Below are 19,228 nucleotides of genomic sequence, written 5' to 3'. Positions count from 1 at the left end.
GTCCTTTTTGCAGGTGTTCTTTCCCCCTCCTTCCTCCTGTTTCTCCCAGGCATGTTACCTGCTACTGAAATCTTATCACTTACACTTCAAATATATCTCTGGTGTCTTTCCCCTCTCCTCTCTACCACCACCGCCTTCGTGCAGACCCTGAGGAACACCTGAACAATTCTGCTCCTCTCCTAATTTGGCCTCCCTCCCTTCAGCCTCATCCTGCTCAAATCCATTCACTACATTACCGACAGGGTGTCTTTTGAAGAATGCAAACCAGATCACGTCACTTTCACGCTCAAATCTTAAATTATTAATTTGTCAAACTCTTTACTTCACATAAAAACAGTGATGTCAGCTTTTCCTGACTTTCCAGATTCACCTTCATGCTCTCTAGGTCCCAAGATACTACCATTTTTGCTATACAATTAAAGCTCCTCACTCCTAACACTTACTGGTCAGTTCCTCGAGCACAGGAACCAAGTTTGAGTCATCTTGTTATCTTCAGCTATAAGTGCCTGGCATTTAGTGGGTATGATGGTTAATTTTATGTGTCAACTTGTCTTGGCTACGGTGTCCAGATATTTGGTCAAATATTATTCTGGGAGTTTCTGTGATGGTGTTTTTGCAAGAGATTTACATTTAAATCATTGCACTTGGAGTAAAGTAGATTGCTCTCCGTAAGGTGGGTGGGCCTAATCAGTTGAAGGCCTGACTAGAAGAAACAGCTGACCGCCCCTGGAGGAAGAGGGAACTCTGCAGCACACAATCTGGACTCCAACTGCAACTCCTCCCTGAGTCTCCAGCCTGCTGGCCTCCTCATCAGATTTTGGATGAGCCAAGCCTCCACAATTGATGGGGCCAATTCCTTAAAATAAGTATCTGTGTGTGATTTATGTGTATATATATGTATACGTGTGTATATACATGTAGATGTATGGATACACACACATACATATATACACACATATATCCCGTGGGGCTCTGTTTCTTGGGGACCCCTAACATAATACTGTGGGTATGCAAAAAACATTTTTCAAATTAATGAAATTAATGCTGGTTTTTTGTTCTGTTTTGTTTTCACTTAACTTACAAATAAATGTCTATGAGGAAATCTATTTTGACATATTTTTACAAATCACTCACCAGTTTTAAGTCAATATAAATGTGTTAAGTTAAAACAACATATATACAACATAAGAACTACAGAAACTTGAACACATGTTAGGTTTCATGTTACAAATACTTTTAAAAGAAGAAAAAGCACTGACTAGCCAGGTTATAAAAACAAAATTGAAATCTCTAGCGATACCACACAGACAAATAATTTTTTAATCACTCAAAATAACTAACTAGATATGCATAGCTGCCTTAAAAACAAAAGTATGTCTAAATGTTTTTTAACAGACGATTTTGTTTCTACTCTAAACTTCAGAAATGTGTTCCTGCAGAAACTGAAAACATCTCTGAAACGGAATCCTTATGGGAGAAAATGGAATGGAAAGCAGCCTATTACTTTTGATAGAAATGATTATTAAGCCTGTTTTATAAATTTTCATGTAAATAAAATGTTTACTAAAAATAATTTCTACATATGCATAGATAAAATGATAATTTAATACAAAACGAAATTCAGCCAGTATCCTGCCAAGCCCTGAATTCAGGGTTCTCTGCTTCTTTTGCAACAGAGGGAGGTGTTAATGACGTCATTAACTGCTGCAGAAGAAATAGGGGACCATGAACACAAGTCTTGGCAGAAAATAAACACCCTCTGAGTTTATTTTTAAATTTAAAGTAAATAGAAAAATTAATTTATAGAGTGTCTGTCCAATATAGTTCCTGCCCTACAGGGGTAACTCAGGATCTTTATTTCCAGTGTTTTCAGCTGTATTCCAGAAAGAAAGGCTAACAACCTCTGTTCTTAAAAAGCACAAACTAAAACTGTGTCTATATGCCAAAAACCCACTAGTGAATAAGCTAAAAATTATTAAATTGGTTTTATATAAAATATGTACAACAATACAAGAAATTTTTCATATTTGTTAATTGTAAGATTATAATTAATATTTCACCTTGACCCCAGAGACAATGTCATTTTGTACCTGGAGAATCTATCTCAAAGATACAGAGTTCTGCCTTAGAAAAGTCAAAACTTGACACCTACTTTAACACCAGTTAAGACATTACTTGGAGTCAAGGAACACTGAAACAGAGTTTGTTCATCACTTTACATTCTGACAGGATAGGACACATACATGCAAACTTAACTCTCACCTTGTCGAGTTGATCTTGAAGACTAGTGGATGCTTTGTAACCAAGTTGCAACAGCATTGCTTCCGCAGCATTTTTTTTGGCTATCTTTTTATTAGGTCCTGTTCCAGTAGCAACTTCATTGCCTACCTTGACCTGATAAAATTAAAGTAAGAAATTAATAGTTGCTTTGGTAAACAAGAACTCCTTTAACGCCATAAAGAAAGTATTCTGCTTCCTACCATTCAAAAATATAAAGGTCCATCCATAATAAAAACAGCAATGAAGATCCCATTTATGTAATAGTATCTATACAAGTGAACATATACATGTAGAAAAATATAAAATATGGTCCTCAAGATGTCAGTGGAGCTTATCTCAGGATGATAGAATCTTAGAAGATTTTTACTTCCTTAAATATTTCTGTATTATTTGATTTTTTAAAACAATAAACATGTATTATTTATATAAGCAGAAAAATAAAATTCACATTGTAACAGAGTTTATGTTGGTTATGACTATGTTTAGTATTCTCTATTTAAATTAATAACCTGAAAACGCTAAAATTCACGTTGGTGCCATTTAAAATAATGTTCACATTGCATCCCAAGTTTACAAAGCTTTATACTAAATAGTTTCCAACGAGAATTAATATACAAGGGTTAGTACAATATTGTGGTTAAGAATAAAGACTTCCAAGTCAGATGTGGGTATGAAATTCAACCCCACTACTATAGGAACCGATTCTAATGCTTTAACATCTCTAAGCCTCAGGTTTTTCATCAGTAAAGGAGGGGTAACACAACTACCTCACAGTGTTGCTTGGAAAATTAAACAAGAAAATGGATGCAAACTGCAGTGTATAATAAATCATAATTGTTCAATAAACAGTAATTTTTTATCATTAGAACTATCCCACAGTTATCTTTTGTGAACACGTGATGATATATGTATGTATGTAAATACATGTATTTAAATACACATCAGCCATCTCATATCCACACAGACATTTTCTGAGTTGGGTAATGCTCTTTTAGAGATGCATGTGCCAAGAGATAATACAAATATGAAAAGTAAATTAGAAAGCAAAAAAGAACAGAATTATAAGCAGAAATAGAACATACAACTAGAGTGGGATTTGTTTTTAAACATTAGTCTCAACAAGTGATCAACAATGCAGACAAGAAGATAATCACAACTTTTGAAATTAATGTAATCTAAGTAATCTATGGGCCAAAGAAGACATCCCACTGGAAATTAGAAAATATTTTCAATAAATAATGGAAATATATCAAAACTCAGAGGATGTAGCTAAAGAAAGGTCTAGAAGAAAATATATATCAATAAAAGCTTGGAGAAAGGCAGAAAAGTAATGAGCTAAAAATCCATCTCAAGAATTTATTAACAGCAAAATAAATCCAAAGAAAACAGAACAGTAAAGACAAGAGCAGAAATTAAGGAAATAGCAAACAAATTACAAGAGAGAAGTTCAAAAAGCCAAAAGTTGGTTCCCTGAAGAGACGAATAAAATGCTAAGACTGATTGTGAAAAAATAAGAGAAGACACAAATAAAATGAAAACAGGAGATTACTAATAGCTTCTGTAGCATTACAAAATAATAAGGGATATAGAGTATTTTAACTAAAATTTTTTGAATATTTGGATAAAATGGAAAAACTTCTAGACAATACAAATTACCAAAACTGGCACGGAATAAACCCATAACTGTATAGGCCTAAAACTACTAAAGAAATTAAAACTATAATTAAAAACTTTTACACAAAGAAAACTCCTGAGAGCTTCTCCAGTAAGTTCTACTCAATATTTACAGAAAAATAATGCTAACTTTCAAAATTTCATCCAAGAATAGAAAAAGAAGAATGTCTCCACTTATTCAGTGAGTGAAGCATCACTTTGATTCCAAAATCCAACAAGAACAGTGCAAGAAAGGAAATTTACAGACCAGTTTCACTCATGAACATAAATGCTAAAGTTTAAACCACATAACAGTAAACTGAACAAAGCAATATATAAAAAGAAAATTCATGAAGTTAGGTTTATTCCAGAAATGCAAGGTTGGTCTAACATTTGAAACTCAGACAAAATCAATCAATAGAAGTTGCTATATTAATAGGCTGAGGAGACAAACCCTATGGTCATCCTAATAAATGGAGCAAAAGCATTTGATAAAACTCCACATCCATTCATAATAAAAAATTTTAGCAAACTAGGGAAAGAAGGAGACTTCCTTAATATGATAAAGGGTATTTTACAAAAAACCTCAGCAAATATTATACTTAATGTTGAAATTTTGAAACTAGAAACAAGACAAGGATGACCTCTATTTTTACTAGTATTTAACATCTTACTACAAATCCTGGACAGAACAATAAGGCAAGAAAAAGAAAAGGTATCAGAATTAGAAGGGTAAAAATAAACCTGTTATTTGCAGATATGATACTTATATAGGAAATCCAAGAAAATCTATAAACTATAAGACTTTATGACAATTAGTAAGTTCTCTATATAAAAGGTCATACACAAAAGCTAACTGCATTTGTATGTCACATCAACAATCAAGTAGAAAATGAAAAACATTAAAAGATACTATTTACATTAAATGAAAATCAAATACCTATGATGTTTAAGACCTTTACACAGAAAACAATAAGCAATTATTGAGAAAAATTAAGATAAACCTAATAAATAGAATTATGCCATACTCACATATAGAAGACTCAATATTATAATATCAATTCTCTTCAAATTGACCTATAAACTCAATGACTTTCCATCAAAATCCCACACATATTTTTACAATATTTGAAAAGCTGATCCCAAAATTCACATGGAAATGCAAAGTGCTAAGAACAGCCAAGATCATTCTGAGGAAGAACAAGGTGGGGACCATATTCTTCTGGATGTCTAGACTTAGTATAAAATTAACATAAGGGAAAAGACAGGAAAATTTGACTGCATTAAAATGTATTACTTCTGTTCCTCCAAAAGCATCTTAAAAAAGGAAAGACACAACATAAGAGAAGATATTTGAAATGCCACGTAACTTCAAAAAGCTCACATTCCAGAATATATAGTGGATTCTTATAAATCAACTCTTTAAAAATCAAGTAAAAAATGAGCAAGAGAGCTGAACAGGCAATCTGTCTCTGAAAACTTGGACTGTTTTACCAGATGTCACTGTGCTTTGTTTAAAAAAAATTTTAGAAAGCTTCAATAGCTTAATGCCACTTTAATAAAATTTCACAATGACAATATACTGGGCACCAGCAACGAATGGGTACACGGTAGAACTAAATCCAGTTTTCTGATACAAAGTATGATACTTCTACCCATATTTTGCTTTTTGGCTCTTGTGAGAAATTGTAACATTGGCTATCTCACTTGTCGCAGAACATATACATGCCCATCTATATTCACACCTGTATACTGTTTGCCATTTATTCTTACACCGATATTTAGAGTTTTATTTGTGTTACTATTGCCATCACTACTTTTAAGCTTCAGTGAATGAACTACTTTTAAGCAACTAGGGATATACAACACAGCAGTAAAAAAAAAATAACAAAAACAACAAATATAAACAATGTGCAAATTACAAGACAAAGAAACTGGACTCTTTTAACAGAATCTTAGTCAATCAAGATGAGCTAAATGACATAGTTCTTGTAGTATATGAAACATTGAAAATGTATTCATTGTAGAATTTCTGTAACAATTATCAGAAATCTTATAGCTCACATCTGAACAATGTTTTTGAAACAATTCATTGCTTTTTCTTCTGAAATCAGAAACCACCACATTATGACAAATCAGCAGTAGTCCACAGACCTCACGCAGAAGCACTGATCTCGTACTGTTCACGGCAGATCCTTGGAACTGAGTGAACACACACCACCTCCCATATCTGTGTTGCCTGGACCTGATTTGAACACAACAGGCCCTGTGGACAACCAACTTGAGTCCCTGGCTAGAGCCAGCCTCTGCTACTTGTTATTTTTTCCAGGGCTTGGGTTGTTCCCCAGCTTCACCAACACTTCTGTTGTTGCTGGAATGCCTGCTAGCTAAAAGATTAGGCCAGCGACGTCAGAAGCTTCCTCGACAGCTCTAAGGGTCAAAAGACTTGCCAAAGTAAACGGAAGCAAAAGATCACGGAGCAGCAGAAAACATTTCATCTGTTTTACACACTATGTACACCTCACTCGTTCTCATTCAATTGTTATGTTGCTGCATCCCTAAATCTCATTTATTTACCCAGTCCTGATGGCCCTGGGCTCCAGGCTCCTGCTCTAGGGTAACGCTGTTCCCATCTCAGCATTCACCTTGGATCTGGGTCTGCCAGGTTTCCATCTGACCTATTCTGATACCTTCAAGACTTACTTTTAGAACAGATGCTTCCAGATTCATTTTTCCCATTCACCCACCCTTTGCCTCAAGTAAGTTTTTATAGTTGCATGGTTGAAGAGTTTGTGAGTGGTTATCCCAGAGTTATTTGTTAGTACTGAAAACAACCGCTGTGCTGAAGGATTTTGATTCCCTGCTAACCAACACAATGGTCACTCAAAAAAAATCACTTCATTATAAAAGTCAAGTGAGTATGTTAAGTAAACTTCGTAAGTCATCTTCCTAGAAAGCTCACAAACTTTATAACTATTATAAATAAGATTTTTACATTAAAATGTTAATTTGTCTGCAAAGAAGCTCAATTATTTTGCTATGCAATAAATTTAAGACTTCCAGATTTTTGTCTTTAAACAAATCATTTAAATAAATCAAGTCTTCAAAAAACTAACAAAAAAGTTCTAAAATAGCATTTACCAAAAACTTAATTCATTATCTTTCACTGGGTCACAAATAAAATTGATGAAATTTGCTTGATGTAGTTTTTAAAAACCTGGAGATCTTAATGTGTAGAAAAACTAACATCATATGATACATAGTAATAGAATGTGCTGATATACAACTTAGTTTACTTATCATTATTTTCTCTTTCAAAAATTAAAATATCCCTCTCCAAAAAATAAAGAAATTTGCTCTGGAACTAAACACCCAAATACCTCCATCAGAGACTTCCTTGTATCTAGTAACCAATACAAGTAATACATCCCTTTATAACATATAAACTTACTTTTTTTTTTTTTGGTGATAGATAAATAGGAGTATATCATCCCTGGATATTTTACTTCCACATTCAATTATAACAAATGATAACATTGCTTAAGTAGTTTATACAAAAGCCTTTACTTTGATAAAGTTGCTGCAACACTATAATGAATCCACTGGGGCTTCCAGAAGGGAGAGAAAACAATATGAATTCAGTGTGAAAACATTTAAAAGCACAGCCAAATGTTCCTGTTTGACAAGAATGTTTATGAATACCCATAAAATAGAAGCTGGCTTAAGATATTCTAAATTCCTCTTTCAAAAGGGGTACTCAATATACTGCATAGAAAAGGAATTGTTTAATAAAATGAAAGCCAGTTTTTATTCTTAATACAGGTCTAGAATTTAGGTGACTTTTCTCCCTTCAAGCTTTGGAGTTCAAAGAATACTTTCTAGAATTCTTCAAAGCTAAGAAAGTAAAAAGAAAAATGATGCACATATTTTATCAAAGTGAGAATACTAGAACAACATTGTTCTGTGTCCTAAGGACATCTAGACAATAACGTGTTCACTAACCGCAGAAGAATAGCCCCCTCTTTGGATATGTAGGCTCCTAATCGTGGTGTATCTGTGACTATATCCTAAGTTCACATTTCCAACAAAAGCCAAACAGCTCTCAATCAGGGAGGAAAGCAGCGAACATACATCAAAGGTTTACTGAGGTCCTACTATATCCATACCACTGGATGGGGTACTGTGAGGTGAGACGAAGAAACATGGAGACTATAAATTAGGAAGAAAGGTAAAATTGAGATATGCGTGAAAAGTTAATCAATATGAGATACTATGTTTGAGTGCCAAAATGTCCGCCACATCGTCAGCACTTAATAAATATCTGTTGATTTTCATTGTATTATATTAAAGGTGAGATCCATAAGTTTGACTGGAAAAGTTTATTTGATAACTCAATTACAACAAAAAACAGTTTTGCAACAACAAGGAGGATTTAAATACAGACTGGGTATTAGAGGACTCCAATGAATCATGCCTAATGTAAGAAAATATAAGGAAAACTTGCATATTTTTTAGAGATACGTACTAAGTATGTAGGCTGAAATGACATTTGGTTAGAAATTAGCTTTGAAATATTTCAGGAAAAGAAGGAAGGGAGGGGGAAAGGAAGGAAAGGAGGGAGGGAGAAAAGAAAAACTGATAGCGGAAACAAGTGCGGCAAAAATCTTAATTGTCTGTGTTTGGACGATGGGCATATTTCCCAATATGCCATTATACCATTCCATTATACTATTCTTTTTATAGTGAACTATTAAGTATGTCCACCTTTGGATATGTTTGAAATTTTCATAATAAAAATTAGAGGTTTCTTCAATACTGGGGCCTGAGTGGCAAATGAAGATGGATAGGTAAGATTTAAACAGGAGAGGACTTGAGGCATTCTACCTCATTCCTGGGTCCCACCCATCAGCCAACACATTAGCAACCATTCTTCAGTTTTCTTGGCTGCACAAGGCAGCAGTTAAATCTCTGAGTCCTCGCCACAGTTAGGCAGCCAGCTACTCTGTTTCCCTAATTTTCCTGATAACCCAAAAGCTCATGCTCTTGGCCCGGTTCCATCTACAACACCCATCCTTCTAAATTTTGTTTCTAACGCCATCTGTCTCCTATTCCCAGTAGTTAATAACCTCCGACTGCAAACCGTAACACAATAAATTAGAAATAGGCATTCTAAAAGATAAACTCCGCGGCAAATAACCTGTGTGAACTCGCTGTCCTTTCAGACTCATCCTATCTGTTCTAACATGTCCTTGACACTCAAATGTTTCAGCCGAGTTGGTAGGTGGGCCTGGAGGGCACAAAGACTTTAAGTATAAACAGCTTCACTTTCTGCTATTAACTCCTAGTTTGTCTTCCCCCCGTATCTCTATTCCAACCTGAGGATTTCCAAATTTTTTCAATTTCAAAAAAACTCTTCGAACATAAAAGTTAGAAATACCTGCATCACAAATTCCCGACGCCGAGGCATTCCCCTTTCTGAAAGCAAAACGTAATCCGGCTCCTTCTCCTTTTTGGCCTGTTGAATCTGAGCCAGGCGGCTAATGGGGTTCATTCCTTGACCATATTCTGGTCCAGCCTAAAAAATAATTTAAGAAAAAATTTCAAACCATGCTTGGAAAACTTGTTATTGGATCCTTGAAGAAACAGTGGTTCTCTCCTCCTCCCCTGGACCCCAAAACTGTGACTAAAGAAGAAAATGAGAGTCATTTATGAAGATTTATAATAGAAAATCATAAAATGGATCTGAAACTAAGGTTTCTATAGGATGTAGGGCTCAGAGGTATTAGTGATAAGTTGAGTCAACTATGCTCTTAAACTTTTCCGTACAGTCGAGTTGCTTCATAACTTCTATTCATCAAAAACACCAAAAAGAACATGAGAAGCAAGTCACGAACTGGGAAGAGATATTTGCAATACATATAACTAAAAAAAGATACATCTGGCATCCAAAATATACATTTTAAAACTCCTAAAAAGTATTAAAAGACAATCTAAAAAATGGGCAAAAGATATGAACAGATATTTAACAGAAGAAAAAACCAGGAAAAGATAATCAATCTCATTAGACTCAGAAGATGCATATTAAAACCACAATGAGATACTATTTCACACCCATCAATTTAGCAAAAATTGAGAAGTCCGACAGACCCAGTTGGTGAAGATGGGGAGTAACAAAAACTTAAATGGTGCTGATAGTAACATAAATTAGAAAACCACTTGGCTATGTCTAGTAAAGCCAAAGATGGTACATCCACTCCCCAGTAGCCTTTTTGTAGGCCTGTATATACCCTAGAAAACTGTTACTGATATATGCTACCTTATGTGTACAGGGATATCCACAGGTGCATTATTTTAAATAGCAAAAAAATGGAAACAACCTAAACATTCATCAATAAAAGAATATAAATTATGGCATGTTCATACAATGGAATGGCATATAACAGTGAAGATGAATTAAGTATTGCTACATGCATCAAGATAAATGACTTTCAGGGAAAAAAAAGTTAAGTGGGACAAGCAAGCACAGAAGAATACATATAGTGCGAAATAATTTATGCAAAGCCCACTAAAACCACAAAACTCTGCTGAAATTAAATAAGGTCTCAATAAATGGGCAGATATATGTTCATGGATCAGAAGACTCAATATTCTTAAAATGTCAATTCTCCTCAAACTGATCTATCAACTCATTACAATCTCAATCAAAATCCCAGCAGGCTTTTTTGGGTAATAATTAATAAGGCAATACTAAAATTCACATGGAAATGCAAAGGACAAATAACCAAAACAACTTTGAAAAAAGAACAAAGTTGGAGGACACAGACTGCCTGATTTCAGAATTTATTATAAAGCTATGGTAATCAACACAGTATGTGCAGCATTGGCAAAACGAGAGACAAAGAGATCGATGAAACAGAACCGTGTCTAGAAACAGATCCACACATAACAAATCATGGTCAACTGATTTTCGACAAAGGTGCAAAAGTACTTCAGCGGAGAAAGGCTAGCCTTCTCAACTAATGGTACTGGAACAACTGGATATACGTACGCAAAAAACCCCTTCAGCCCATACAGTTACAAAAACTAATGCAAAATGGCTCACAGACTTAACTGGTAATATCTAAAACTATAAAACTTCCAGAAGAAAATGTAAGGGAAATTTTTGCGCCTTGGTTAGGTGACAATTTCTCAGATACCACACCAGAATCACATTTCATAAAAACACTCCTCCTCCTCCTCCTAATAAATTAGACTTCTTCAAAATTAATAACGTCTATTCTTTGAAAAGGATAAGTCACAGGCTTGGAGAAAATATTTATAAACCACACATCTGATAAAGAACTTGTATCCAGAATGTATAAAGACCTTTCAAAATCCAATAATAAATTTGTTATTATTTAAAATTTATTATAATTTATTATTATTTGAATTATTGCTTAGAATATTTTAGGTGGGAAAAAGGTTTGAACAACACTTCACTGAGTTTCATGTAGTACTAAACACACAAAACTGCTTAGGGGCCGCCCCGTGGCTGAGTGGTTAAGGTTGCACGCTCCACTTCGGCGGCCCAGCGTTTCACCAGTTCAGATCCTTGGTGAGGACGTGGCACCGTTCGTCAGGCCACCTTGAGGTGGCGTCCCACATGTCACAACTAGAAGGACCCATAACTAAAATATACAACTATGTACTGGGGAGATTTGGGGAGAAAAAAACAGAAAAAAAAAAGAATTTAAAAAAATTGCTCAATATCATTAGCCACTGGAGAAATGCAAATTGAAACCACAGTGAGATATCAATCCACACGTATTTGAACAATGGAAATTTAAGACTACACTACGTGCTCGGAAAGATGTGCGGCAACTAGAATTCTCACACATGACTGATGAGAATGTAAGATGGAACAATTACTTTGAAAAACAATTGAGGGTTTCTTAAAATGTTGAATACATACCTACTAAATGACCAAGCCATTCCACTCCTAAGTATTTACTCAAGAGAAATGAAAGCATATGCCCATAAGACTTATATATAAATGTTCACAGCAGCTTTATTTGTAAAAGCCAAAACTAGAAACATCCCAAATATCCACTAAAGGGAGAATGGATAAACAAATGATAGTTTATCTATACCACAGAATACTACTAAGCAATAAAATAGAACCAACAATTGATACATGAAACAACATGGATGAATCTCAAAATGATTACGCTGAGTGAAAGAAGCCAGCCGAAAAACAAGCGGTTACTTGGGAAGTGAGGTGGGGGGACTAGAAAGAGGCACAAGGAAACCGGGAGCAGTGGATAGGTTCATTATCTTGGTTGTGGTCATGGTTTCATAAGTGTAGACATATATCAAAACATATCAAACAGCACATTTTAAACATGTACAATTCACCACATGTCAATTATACCTCAATAAAGCTGTTTTAAAAACTAACCAAATACCACTTTTCAGAAAAACATGTAGTACAACTGTAAGGTAAAGAAATGTTAAACACAAAACTAGTGACGGTGGTTGCCTATGGGAGGTGGCATCAGGATGTGGCAGAAGAGGGGCACACGGATAGCTTCTACCTTACTAGAAATGTTCTATGTTCCAGTTGGGTGCTGCGTCTTACTTACTCTTGCTTAGCATGCTTTTTAACTTACATACGAGTTCTATATAAACATTTTAGAAGTCACTCTCTTTATTTTTAACTTTATATTGGGTAACGTTTATGATAAAGTTTATCTTTTAAAAAAAGTTTATATACAGCTTTTTCTTAGCGCCTTCTGAAAGGTTTGAAAACAAAAAACCTTTGCAAATCAAATACTCTTTCTGCATGCAAACTAACTTTCTTCATATATTATTCTTAGAAATGAAGCTCTGCATGTATCATATAATCAGAACTTTATTTCCACCTGTGAAAATCTCTTCTAAAACAAGTATTAGAGACACTATGTTACACTATGTCACTATGTTACAGACTATATACTTACACTAAACTGTCAGAGCCACTCTATCATCTCAGCTCTTTGTGAGAACTGTTGAGTCTCAACCGTGTCCACTTCGGTGCTGCAGGGACAGCCTCCAGGTCAGATCCTGCAGGGCCTTTTAAATTATGTTTAGGATTTTGGACTTTATCCAAAGAGCAATGGGAAATTACTAAAAGATTTTAAGCAGAGGCATGACATGATCCGATCGGTGTCTCTAAAAGATAATACTTTTAAAAAGATCATTTGATGTCAAGAGTACTTGTAGAAGGCCAATGAAAAACCTACTGTAGTAAGTTCAGGCAAGAAACACTTGTGAGTTGGACCAAAAGGGTGGCAAAGGAATGGAAAGAAATGGACCAACTTAAGAAATAGTTAAGTGATAGAATCAGTAGGACTTAATGATTGATTGGATACAAGGGTCTGTAAGAGATAAACTAAAAACGACTCCTAGGCTTCTATTTCAGCAGGCGAATGGCGGTGCCAGTCACTGTGGTAAGGTATGCTGGAGGAGAAAGAGGTTTCGAAGGGAACGTGATGAGTTTTGGACACAGAATTTGAGGTACCTATGAAATATTAAGTGAAGATGTCTTATAGGCAGCATAGAGCATGGTAGAGTATTTGGGAATCATCCATATAAAGACGGAACTGAAGCCCCAGAAGTCTGAAGAGCAGCCGAGGGCAAGCGTAAGAGAGGAAAAGGATGGAGAACTTCAACACTGCGAGTTAGTGGAGGGAGAGGAGAGAGAAGAGGACAATTTTAGCTTTTGACAAAATACTGGTTTCACTTCTACTTATATACCAAAAATGAAAACTAAATAAATTATAAAGGAAGTAAAGAAGGACTGATGAGAAAAGACAAATACAGACAATAACTTTTAAGTCTAAGATTGAGATACCAATGAAATGGTAAAGGGAAGCTTTTGAGTCTAGCACCAGAAGTAGTATGCCTGGCTCATGAAGACGTTCAAATAAATAAGTATTTCCAATGGTATGCTGTCTTTATTCCTGTTTAATTTGGCTCTTTTATAAGAATGTCTGTCAGTTCCAAAGACATTGTTGCTGACATGAATTCCAATGACAGAACCAGATGCACAAATCCAATTAGATAATAATGGAGTTCTGAGAACATTCAGAATGGCTGGTTTCTTCCCTTGATTGAAATTAACTGCTGGCACCCTTGACAATTAAGTTCTTCTTTGGATATCAAGTCTTAGGTTATCATTCCACAAACCAGGGAGGACAGTCTTGTAACAGCTGTGTCCAGAAAATTTTACCTCCAGCATCGGAAAGCCTTCTTTAAATCTTAAAATCCAAAAGGAGTTCACAACTAACCAGTTTCAGATGGGCACTGGAGTCAGACACGAGAGGACCTGAAATCTGACTCTGCTACACGATCCTGGGCAAATTTCTTAAACACCAAGGACCTCATCTGTAAAATGGGGATAGTAGCTACATCACAGAGTGATTAAGAGGATCAAATGAGACAATGTGATAGTTTTATTATTTTACATAAAATCAAGGCAAATCATCAACAAATATTTTCTCTCCTTCTATTGTGTATAAGAAACAGAAGACCCTAGATATATAAGACATAAAAGGAAGTGATGAAAATGCTGAAAAACAAGACACTATTCCAAACTGATCCATTTATTGGCCCACTATAAGGTATGATCGTGCTTAAAATTATCTAGATTCCAACTCATTGTATGCATGCTGCTTTCTCAAAATAATCTTACATTTCAGAGGATATCTATAGGCTTTATTTTAACATAAGACAGACGTAATACAAGTAATTCCAAATGTGATGTATGTGAGGAAAAATGCAGGGGCTAACCTAATCTGGGAGTTGGGGAGGACCAGAGAAGGCTTCCCTGAAGAAGTCAAGTTCAAGATGAGATCTGAATGGTGGGTAGGAAGAAAGTTCTAGAATAATATGCTTATATACTAGAAGTAGTAGCAAGTAATTCTGAGAACTCAGTATGTTTCTTCTTGCTCTGGGGAACAACATTTAAACAATAATCTTGCTCTTAATGTCTATAGTTAAAAGTCACAAGAGTCCTATTTATATCCTACTATAAAAATCTATAGATCTTTCCTTGTCTGATGGCTTATTATTCCTTATTTATTAAGATCAGATTTAATTTAATAGATTAGATGGGAGTTATTGTGCCAGTTTTGTGCTGCCATTCTGATGTAGAGCACTGTTCTTTCAACAAGGAGAAGGTATAGATTTTACATATAAAAAGATTTAAGGAAATAGACCACGGATATATTCATGTACATATAAAACGTGGACAGAATTAGGTACAAAATAACAACAGTTAAAATTTACTAAGTACTTATTATTTGTAGCTGATAAATATTTAATAATAATTACTAATGCATTTTGAGTACTATTTCAGTTAATACTTATAATAATACTATGAAGCAAATTCAATTATTCTTCCTACTTTATAAATGAAGAAAAGTAAGATTAAAATGTTAGGTAACTTGCTCAGGTCACAGGGATTCACACTCAAAATTGACTGCAAAGTTTGTGTTCCTAATAGCACATCCCATCCCCTGACCGTGTGGTCAGAGCATATGAGCGAAAGGCAGTCGTCCAGGAACCACTGTGACTCACAACGAGTGGACCTATTTGCCATTTATTTTTAGTCTACCTTACATATAATGTAGAATGCTATTTCAAGGAATGTATAACCTACATCTTCTCAGTGAAGTAGTGACAGTATTCATTAAAAAGAACAAGTTACTTATGTAGTTATTTATTAATATAAATGTGTGTGCATGTATTTTTTTTTTTTGAGGAAGATTAGCCCTGAGCTAACTGCTGCCAATCCTCCTGTTTGTGCTGAGGAAGACTGGCCCTGAGCTAACATCCGTGACCAACTTCCTCTCCTTTACATGTGGGATGCCCTACCACAGCATGGCCTGCCAAGCGTTGCCATGTCCACACCTGGGATCCGAACTGGTGAATCCCGGGCCGCCGAAGTGGAATGTGCGAACTTAACTGCTGCACTACCGGGCTGGCCCCCGTGTGCACATATTTTCAAATAAACCAAAGGTACAAGGTATACAACCTATAGAAATACTTCAATTATGCCACTGCACAATCTAAACAAAAGAAATTCATCAATAAAATGTACGTCATTCCTGTAATCCTTGGTTTTAGAGCTTAATCAAAAGGAGTCTGCTAAATATGTGAGGCTGAGCTGGCAAGTGACATGCTGGCAATTCCAGGCTTTCTCTGGAAACAGAACTCTAGCTCCATTCATGTCACACATACTGAGCACTCATGGGCACTGTCCTGTACTGAGTGCTGTTTCATCTCAGTCCTCTCACCTGTGCCTTTTTGTTTGTTTGTTAATGTAAATAAAATCTGATCCAGTAAAAGAAAGAGTCACTGTATCTTGAAAAGCTGTGTGCTCTGTATTCTTCTTTGGTGAGGTACACACACCTGAAACAATGGAAACTAAACTATACTGTTCACTCACAGGGCTGCTGTGAGGATTAAATGGGACAAAGCACGCAAAGCGCTGGGACAGTCTGGCACAGAGGGCTTCACATGCACTAGCTGCTGCTGTCGTCACCAGTGTTAGTATCACTCACGATTACACTCTGAACCCTATCAGCATTTCACGGTATCCTAAGAAGTCACCACATAGCAGTGTGGTGTACAGAAAGATCACTGGATTAGAGATCAGAGTTCAGGTGGCTCTGTATGATAGGTGAATAAAAATGAGCAAATTCTTTGAAGATGCTTTGTAAAACCTTACTTGTAAAATGAGGAGTAATGCCATCTACCTTACACAGTCATGATGAGAATGATACTAAAGGTGATCACAAACGGGAAAGCATTTTTAAGCCATAAAAAACCATAAATATGGGAGGTATGTGATGAACAAATGTAGGTATACAAATGTCTAAAAAGCAAAACAGAATCGTTATTAATTTATAGTCACATGTCCGATCCTGATTCTGGGACTGTGTATAATCCATAAGTTTAGGTAGTGCCCTATGGAAAAACTTTTATCTAGAGTAACTATAATATTTATACAGTAAAACTGACTAACGCTCACAAGCATACACTTACCTTGACTATTGTTTTAGGGCGTTTTTTAAAAAATAGTTTTGGCTTTTCAACCACAGGAAGGGGTGGAAGTTTCTTCAGCTCCTGTAAGACGGTGGTGGCAGCACGCTTCTTGGAGAGCTTTTTGCTATTTCCCTCTCCTTCTGCAGAGAACTCTCCCACCGACACCCGAGTAACAAAGCTTTTCATATGTGGTGGCCCACTTTCTTTAATAACCTATTAAATATAAGTAAAATGTTTCATATAGGCACTTAACGATGCATTCTTCTAGCATGAATCTTTCTTAATGTTCATACTATAATCAGAATTTTAATTATTAAGAATTATGCCAAAACTATAGATTTCTTTAATAAAACTATTATGAAGGTATTATATGGGGACTATTCATTTATGATACATATGATGCTTAATGAACTGAAGTTGAAAGAACAGAAATCTAAATAAATATATCCAATTCATAGTCAAAATTGTGTTTTACGAGCTTAAAACAGGCAATTCTAATTAAGGTCACCCTACTTCTTATGGAACAGAAAATTAAGAATATAAACCATATCATACTAGATGAGATACACAGGCCATCCAGAATGATAATTTGTATACAACTGTGTGCATAGCTAATTTCCTGCTCTGCAGGAGTAAGTTACCAGAGTACAAGGACCTTGTCTCACTGGAGTTATACAGGCCATAAAGCATCCCGTGTGAGGAAGGCTCTGAAAACCAGCTGATGGGAGAGAAACAACCTATTTTGACAGAGGCCTCAAAGGCTGTTACACAGAAAGGAATGTTTACTCTCTGTGACATGATCTTAAAAAGGTAAGTAGATATGCCATAAAAATACCTAGCCTTCTAGAGTAATGGATTATGAATCTGTCAGCTATGAAAGTTCCTAAAGCCTGTACTAATGTGCTCTTCTAAACCATGCCAGCTTTTGGAGGAAAGATGTCTTCCAAACCCTGAGTGCTCAAACTTTCAGTCTCCTCCAAAACTCTGACCTATAAAAGAGACCCTGCTTAGTTACACAGTTGACCATTTAACATTACATGAAAATTTTTTCTAATATTGGGTACCAACTAGGAAAAGAAAAGAAAAACAACACAGTATCTCGATAATCCACCACTACTGGGGATAAGGAATTTATGATAAGCATACTTTTCAAGTAATTTAACTTTACTAGTTGCAACACGAAAACTGTTTCGTTTCAGCACTCTGATGGACATCCTCCTCAGATAAAAATTTTTAAAAAGTATATACTTCGCTGACTTAGAGAATACTAAATATTTAACCCTTTATTGCTGACATTGTATCACCATCATGAACATCGAATATTCTATTCTGTAATCATACTGATGCTTCTAAGACTTACAAAACTTCCAATTTTGTTGTAGCCTTTAAAAGGCTCCAGGTTTCAATAATTTTTGAGGGTATGCAATTACTTTTGATAAGTTTTCCCTGTTTTCCAGATTATTTTTTGCTGGAACCAAAAGGCCCTCAAGAGCATTTTCTCCCTGCCTTCCTCATTTTGCTGCTTTGAATCTGCTGTGGGCTGAGAAATCAGATAACTCAACTTGTTAGAATTGTCTAAGAAGAAAGCAAACAGGTTTGCAGTCGAGGTCGGCTGATGCTGACAGCAAGTGAAACGTACGAGCTTTCTAGTAGGTGAAAGTCACACAATTTGAAGGAGATGCTACATGACTGTTTCAGCTTATTTCCTGGGTTTTGCCTATTTTCTAGATATCTGAGTCGCAAAATTAGTGACCTCTTAATAAAGGAGGTATTATAATAATTTAAAATTATTTTCTCTTTTAAATTTCACATCACTTTACAAATAATTTGTGAGCTGCTTAATTACTTCTTAGCGACTTACTAGTAAAGGTTAAATTTAAACATATTTTGGTCTCCACAAATTTGAAGAAATTGAACATTAGTCTTTGTGTCATTAAATATTAACTTGAATATTTTCAGTTTGATCCTACTAAAAACACCAAAACCTTATAGAGTACTACAAATTATCCTACACTCAGAAAATAAATTTTACGATGAAAATTAAAATAGCACATATATATATATAAATGGCTTAACACAGAAAAGGCAAAGAAACCAGCAGGAATCCATGAAATCATAATAAGTACTATTTTCCCCAGGGCCTATAACATTTCACGACAGAGAGTCTGGATATGAGGAAGCACATTAACTCCTTCAGGATACTAGTATGCTGTTCAACTGTGTTTAC

The 19,228-nt window shown here is 35.3% G+C and overlaps 1 protein-coding gene across 50 annotated transcripts in view; it reads right to left on the bottom strand.

Moving 5' to 3' along the window:
- The window catches only part of STAU2 (staufen double-stranded RNA binding protein 2), a 298,725-nt gene that overhangs the window by 170,897 nt on the left and 108,600 nt on the right, over window positions 1–19,228 (bottom strand). For all 50 annotated transcript variants that reach the window (XR_011421546.1, XR_011421549.1, XR_011421544.1 and 47 more), the window contains 3 exons: window positions 17,002–17,214; window positions 9,371–9,508; window positions 2,263–2,394 (listed from right to left, as the gene is read on the bottom strand). Coding sequence is in view for 43 of the 50 variants with exons in the window: in XM_070222151.1 (XP_070078252.1) it covers window positions 2,263–2,394; window positions 9,371–9,508; window positions 17,002–17,214 (483 nt within the window). In the remaining 7 variants the exon portion in view is untranslated. The remainder of the gene's footprint in view (window positions 1–2,262; window positions 2,395–9,370; window positions 9,509–17,001; window positions 17,215–19,228) is intronic.

Source organism: Equus caballus, chromosome 9 (genome assembly GCF_041296265.1).
Source record: "Equus caballus isolate H_3958 breed thoroughbred chromosome 9, TB-T2T, whole genome shotgun sequence".
NCBI lineage: Eukaryota > Metazoa > Chordata > Mammalia > Perissodactyla > Equidae > Equus > Equus caballus.
This window is presented reverse-complemented; position numbering and strand designations above follow the sequence as displayed.